This window comes from Papio anubis, chromosome 17 (genome assembly GCF_008728515.1).
Source record: "Papio anubis isolate 15944 chromosome 17, Panubis1.0, whole genome shotgun sequence".
Taxonomy (NCBI): domain Eukaryota; kingdom Metazoa; phylum Chordata; class Mammalia; order Primates; family Cercopithecidae; genus Papio; species Papio anubis.
The window spans coordinates 26,963,345-26,970,351 of NC_044992.1; the positions used below are offsets into that span (position 1 = coordinate 26,963,345).

A 7,007-nucleotide genomic window follows, 5' to 3' on the forward strand; every position below is an offset into this window, starting at 1 on the left:
TGTCCAAGTCTGAAACCCTAGAACTCTTAGAATTCCATTCAATGTTTACACAATCCTACAGTTCTGCTAGGCTTCTATTGTGCTACTATCCTGCATCTGAATGAGCAAATGGATTTAATGCATTGTCAGGGAGCCGGCCAAAGCTTGAGAGCTCCTTCCTGGCTGGGAGGCCCCTTGGACTGTGGCATGAAGGTAAGCTGGCAGCGAGCCTGACATGCTTTCATCTAGTTTCCTCGCTTCCTTCCTTTTCTGCAGTTTTCACTTCAGAGAAAGCGGAATCCTTAAAAATAGTCCTCTTAGTTCACATCTGTGGTCAGTCTGGGCTTAATGGCGCCCCATCCTCCCCATTTGCTCATTTGGTCTCAGCAGTGAATGGAAAAAGTGTCTTGTCCTGACCCACTGCTTCCCTTTCCTACTTCCTGGAAATCCCCAGGACGCTGCATTTGCTCAGCAGATTTAACAGCCCACTTATTATTCATGGAAGATCCCTCCTCCGGCTTGACTCCACCCTCTCTCTCCCTCTGCCTGCTTTCAATAAAAGGCAGAGACAGCAGCCAGAGGAACAGAGAGGCTGAGACTAACCCAGAAACATCCAGTTCTCAAACTGAAGCTTGCGCCCTCACCTCCAGCATGAAAGTCTCTGCAGCACTTCTGTGCCTGCTGCTCATAGCAGCCACCTTCAGCCCCCAGGGGCTCGCTCAGCCAGGTAAGGCCCCCTCTTCTTCTCCTTGAACCACATTGTCCTCTCTCTGAGTTATCATGGACCATCCAAGCAGACGTGGTACCCACAGTCTTGCTTTAACGCTACTTTTCCAAGATAAGGTGACTCAGAAAAGGACAAGGGGTGAGGCCAACCACACAGCTGCTGCTGGGCAGAGCCTGAACTAGAATTCCAGCTGTGAATCCCAAATCCAGCTCCTTCCAGGATTCCATCTCTGGGACACACTCAGCACAGTTACTCTCCCAGCTGCTTCCAGCAGAGTTTGGGGATCAGGGTAATCAAAGAGAGGGTGGGTGTATAGGCTGTTTCCAGACACGCTGAAGACCCAGAATCTGGTCTGTGCTTCATTCACCTTAGCTTCCAGAGACAGAATCAGGGAAACTCATGACGGGGTATAGACTATTCAGAGCCTAAAAGGAGACTCATGGCGGTGCTCCCCAGCTGTTCTTCCCTGGCGCTGATCATCTGGATTATTGGTCCGTCTTAATGGCACTTGTAGGTATTATCTGGCTTTAACCGCCCCTCCTCTCTGTCCATTATCAATGTTATATACCCGTTTTACATCATAGGAAACTGAGTCATTGGGTCAAAGATCACATTCTAGCTCTGAGGTATAGGCAGAAGCACTGGGATTTAATGAGCTCTTTCTCTTCTCCTGCCTTCCTTTTGCTTTTTCCTCAGGACTCTTTTCTGCTCTTAAGATCAGAATAATCCAGTTCATCCTAAAATGCTTTTTCTTTGTGGTTTATTTTTCAGATGCAATCAATGCCCCCGTCACTTGCTGCTATAACTTCACCAATAGGAAGATCTCAGTGCAGAGGCTGGCGAGCTATAGAAGAATCACCAGCAGCAAGTGTCCCAAAGAAGCTGTGATGTGAGTTCAGCACACCAACCTTCCCTGGCCTGAGGTTCTTCCTTGGGGAGCAAGGCACAAGCCTCATAAACTGAGAGTCAGAGAGTACACTGTTTACCTTAATATACAAAGGTTCCCAATGGGAAAACTGAGGCACCAAGGGAAAAAGTGAACCCCAATATCACTCTCCACCTGGGTGCCTATTCAGAACACCCCAATTTCTTTAGTTTGAAGTCAGGATGGCTCCACCTGGACACCTATAGGAGCAGTTTGCCCTGGGTTCCCTCCTTCCACCTGCCTTCCTCCTCTAGTTCCCATGGCAGCCCATTGGTGCAGAATGGGATGCAATTCTAGGCCAAATTTGCAGAGGAACTTCATCTAACTCTGTCCTCCCTCCCCACAGCTTCAAGACCATTGTGGCCAAGGAGATCTGTGCTGACCCCAAGCAGAAGTGGGTTCAGGATTCCATGGACCATCTGGACAAGCAAATCCAAACTCCGAAGCCTTGAACACTCACTCCATAACCCAAGCATCTGCAGCTAATTTATTTTCCCCTAGTTTTCCCCTGTTTTATTTTATTATAATGAATTTTGTTTGTTGACATGAAACATTATGCCTTAAGTAATGTTAACCTTATTTAAGTTATTGATGTTTTTATTTTCTCTTTTGTAGTACTAGTGTTTTCTAGATACGGAGACTTGGGGAAATTGCTTTTCCTCTTGAACCACAGTTCTATCCCTGGGATGTTTTGAGGGTCTTTGCAAGAATCATTAGTACAAAGAATTTTTGTTTTAACATTCCAATGCATTGCTAAAATATTATTGTGGAAATGAATATTATGTAACTATTACACAAAATAAATATATTTTTGTACAAAACCTGACTTCCAGTGTTTTCTTGAAGGAAATTACAAAGCTGAGAGTATGAGCTTGGTGGCGACAAAGGAACATGATTTCAGAGGGTGGGGCTCACATTTTGAAGGAGTGGGAATGTGGATTGGCCCCGGTCTTCTCCACTGGGTAGTCTCCTCTGAGCATCCATAAAAGAATCTTTATGTCAGGCCAGTTAGGCATTAAAACACCACCCTTCCAGTCTTCAACATCAACTGCCCAGATCCCAATGACCCTGGTCACCTGTTTAGCAAGAGCCCAACCCCCATTCCTTTTCTCACAGACCCAGACCCCTGCATGCAATTCTTCCCATAACATATCACAACTGCCCGCTAACTGAGCTACCCACTCCCAATCTGTACCTCTCCAATTAATCCCCCAACCTGGAGTAATACAGACACTGTCAATATTAGGAAATAAAGAAAGACTTAATCACCATAGATAAGATGATTAGATTGAAGTTTCATAGAGATGATGAGACTTGAACTCATTCTTTAGGAATGAATAAGGCTTTTCCAGAAAAATTATAGGATTATTAAGAAAGGAAAAAGAAGAGTGGGAGCAAATACCTGGAGGTAGAAATGGTGATGATGTATACATCAAGGAGGGAGAACACCAATGAATCAGATGGCAATTTGGGCCCATACCAATGTCAAGGGATGACAATTTAGAAAGGAAGGTTGAGTCAAGGGATTTGAATGTTAGGGTGAAGAGTTAGTACTCAACTTTGTAGGTTTAAAGGAAACGTTGAGAATCTTCAGTCCAATGAGGAGGGATGTGCCATATTTAGAGATTCAGAGATAAGTTTCAGGAAATATAACTTGCTGATTTTACACATACACAGAGAAACAGGGACTAGTGAGAAGCTATTGCCATGGTCCAAGCAAGAGATGATGAAGGCCTAAATATGGAGCCCAAGAGGCAGCATTGGAGAATAATGAACTATGCAGGGTGAAATGCTGCATGTTGTAAATGGAGGAGAAAGACCTGTGACTTCAGATACGAAAACCTCATCTTCAAACCACATTTTAAGGCTGCAGCTTCCCTGAAACCAGAATGTGTTTCCCTCCATTACTATCCCCCCATCCCAATCTCAGGAGCCTGGAATCATCCATTTAAACAGATAAGCCTCCTTTTCCTAAATATCCACTTAATGTGTTTACTCCTTTGCATGATATTTGTCCCACCTGTGAAGCATTTGGCCTGTTTGGGCACCCACACCATCCCAACACTCAGGAAAGCAGATGTCTTGCTCTATTGAATAAACTGCATGGTTGTCAACTTCCCAATCTGGTGGGGAAATGACTACTGTGTCAAGCTAGAGCAGGCAGTGCTTTTGGCAGCATGAGGTGCTGGGGACAACTTTGACCGGCAAGAAGCACACTCAGGTTCTCACCCCAGATCCAGCACTGACTCGCTTTGTCAGCCAGGACAGGTCAGATATTCTGAGCCTACATCGATAACACAGGGATGATAATGTGTTACAAATAGGAACCTAGAGGAAGTTAGGTTCCCTTCCAGATCTGGGAGCATATCTCTTGGAAAACTTCCACTTCTACTAACTGGAGTTGCAGAGGGAGAGAGGGGATTCTGCTTCTACATTCCTGGGCCAGTCCAGGGTCCCTGAATCAGACTATGGAATCCCTTCAAAGCTCCAAGTACCCTGATACATTAGTCAGCAGACAATTTATTGACAGCTATTTAGAAAACTCACTGACCCTCACTCCAGGTCAAGCAGCCTTCCCTGCCTCCCCTCTACCCCTACATTCCCTGGCCTTGATCATCAATCAGGAGTGAAATCTCAAATTGCAGTAGATGCCAAGAGGCGAAAAGAGAATAGAATGCAAACAAATGAGACCTCATGAGACCTCATCATATGGCTTCTGAGCAGCAGCCCTGTGACGCCAGGCAGATTTGATGCAGACAGTCTGGAAGGAGAGGAGGCAGACAAAGGGGGGATCCACGTGCTCAAACCCCAAATTAATCTGCTTACATTCCCCTTGCAGGTCACATCTCTTCATTTTCAGGAAATCTTGACTCATACTCTTTTCCACCCAAGCATGGAATTCCTTGCTCCTTGCATGATGAAACTGAACACAGGGCATTGGCAGTGGTGAGACTCTGTTTTAGAAGAGAGTGCCAAGTGCAATGCATTCCTTTCCTGTTGCTGTCAACAGTTAGTTCCAGGAAATCTATGGTTTTTATGTCATGCTCAAAATTCTCCCAGTTTCTGCTTGTTATTCAGATCCAAAGCCATGTCCACATCTGTAGGTGTTAGTTACAGAAGCACCATATTTCCAGGTACCAAAATCTGTATTAGTTTGTTACTGTTACTATAACAAATTACCATAAGCTTAATGGCTTAACACAACAAAAATACATTGTCTTATAGTTCTGGAGGTCAGAAGTGATAATGGGTCCATAGGGCTATATTCATTCCTTCCAGAGGTTCTAGGGGAGAATCCGTTTTCTTGCCTTTTTCCAACTGCTAGAGGCTACCTGAATTCCTCAACTCATGTCTCTTCCTGTATCTTCAAAACCTCTCTCTCTCTCTCTCTCTCTCTCTCACTCCTTTTCTTTCATAGTCACATCTTGTCTCTGACTCTGACCTTCCTGCCTTCATCATGAAAGGTGATTATATTGTGATTATGCTGAGCCCATCTGGTAAATCCAGGATAACATCTTCATCTCAAGATTCTTAAGTTAATCACATTTATAAAATTTATTTTGCTATGTCAGGTAGCATACTTATAGAGCATAGGGATTCGATTAGGATGTAGGCTTTTTTTTTTTTTTTGGAAATGGAGTCTCGCTCTATTGCCCAGGCTGGAGTGCAGTAGCACAATCTCAGCTCACTGCAACATCTGCCTCCTGGGTTCAAATGATTCTCCTGCCTCAGCCTCCCAAGTAACTGGGATTACAGATGTGCACCACCGCATCTGGCTAATTTTTGTATTTTTAGTACAGATGAAGTTTTACCGTGTTGGCCAGGCTGGTCTCAGGTGATCTACCTGCCTCAGACTCCCAAAGTGCTGGGATTACAGGTGTGAGCCACCTCGCCCGGCCACAAGGATGTGAGAATCTTTGGGAGGGGGACACTACTGAGACAATCACAGCCAGGAGCCAGGTGAAGATTTACAATAGGTAGTTGGACACTATGACCTAGGCTTTGAGATCTGTATCTGGTTTGGTAACTAGATTGTCAGGTAAACTTTTGCAAGTCACCTTTTATCTGTGGGTTCATAGGCTGTGGATTTAATTGGTGCATTAAATGCTTCCTAAGTGACCTAAGGTACATTAGAGTCACCTGAGGTCTTTCCAAAACATCATGACATCCTCAAAGATTCTGATTTAGAATGTGACAATGGGGGAAAGGTTCCTCTTCCCATTGGTGTATTTTACCAGTTCCTTAGAAGATGGATACTGGTGCACAGATGAGTTTGATGCCATGTGCTCCTCAGTTCTCTCATATTCAGGTCATTAGAGCTGACAGCCAGTCCTGGTAACCTCTGACTTGGGTTTTCATAATGTCCTCTATTCTGACCTAGCCTTGACCAATTTCCAATCAGGAACAAAAGGGAGCATAGAGTCCAGACATTTAGGACATTGTAAAGTTTGAAATACATCTGTTTCACCATCCCAGGCAGTGGGATGGAATTTTTAAAAATGATTTGAACAACAAAATATCCATAAAACCTTTCAGTTGGACAGAGTGGCTTCAGGAAGAGAGTGGGTTAACAATGTGGCATTCCCATTCTAGCCTGGGAGCCTGATCCTAAAAGACAGTTATGGGTCGGGTGTGGAGGAAGCACAGAAATATGCCAACCTCTACGAGTAGAAAGAGATTTTACATGTCTTTACTGGTAGATTGGAACAGTGCTAGTAATTTTTTGAGAAAATTATGTTGCCAGGAAAATCAGAAGCCAAGACTGAAAAAGCCTTTGACTATTCTATCTATAAAACAACTTCTGAATCTTCCATGAGGTAGAAACAAGCCATGATGGCCACTGAATGAGGGCATGTCCACTGAGTTCCAAGTACAGTGTGACCAAGGAGAAGAAATGGACAAGCAAGGGCCTCACAGAAGGTGGATCTGGGGACCTGGACAAGGAAGCCCTTCCTGCAAGTGAGATCAGAGTCCCTGTTCCTGTTCCAGTAAGAGGCCCTTTTGATGTCTACCAAGCAGTATATCAGAATTGCTACAAATCGGTCATTGCTGGGTGTCTCCCACACTTCTTTGTCCAATGAGAATGTTTATTTTAAGCATCTTCTTCCTATTTCACCTTCTAAATGAGTGTTTAAATTGACCAGATAAATTGTTCATTTTAAAACAGTACTGTCAATGTTTCATTTGGAGGCCAGAAAATTCATTTCCATAAGACATCATTATCTCTTTTCTAAAGTTTTTAATTTTGAAAAATTTTGGTTAAAAAATGCATACCATGAAATGTATCATATTTACCATTTTTAAGTGCATACTTCAGTATTGTTAATATTAATATACTTAACATTGTTGTAGAACAGATTTCCAGAATGTTTTCGT

The 7,007-nt window shown here is 43.7% G+C and overlaps 1 protein-coding gene across 1 annotated transcript; it reads left to right on the top strand.

Annotated features, from left to right (window-relative positions):
* Positions 1 to 630: 630 nt before the first annotated feature.
* Positions 631 to 2,083, top strand: CCL2 (C-C motif chemokine ligand 2). Its single transcript, NM_001173538.1, has 3 exons — positions 631 to 706; positions 1,478 to 1,595; positions 1,978 to 2,083. The coding sequence occupies exons 1-3, from the start codon at positions 631 to 633 to the stop codon at positions 2,081 to 2,083; spliced, it is 300 nt and encodes a 99-aa protein (NP_001167009.1).
* Positions 2,084 to 7,007: the final 4,924 nt, after the last annotated feature.

Coding starts and splice junctions, on each gene's coding strand:
- CCL2 (NM_001173538.1), top strand. CDS start 631: ATGAAAGTCTCTGCAGCACTTCTGTGCCTGCTGCTCATAGCAGCCACC. Junction 707..1,477: donor CCAGGGGCTCGCTCAGCCAG/GTAAGGCCCCCT, acceptor TTTATTTTTCAG/ATGCAATCAATGCCCCCGTC. Junction 1,596..1,977: donor TGTCCCAAAGAAGCTGTGAT/GTGAGTTCAGCA, acceptor CCCTCCCCACAG/CTTCAAGACCATTGTGGCCA.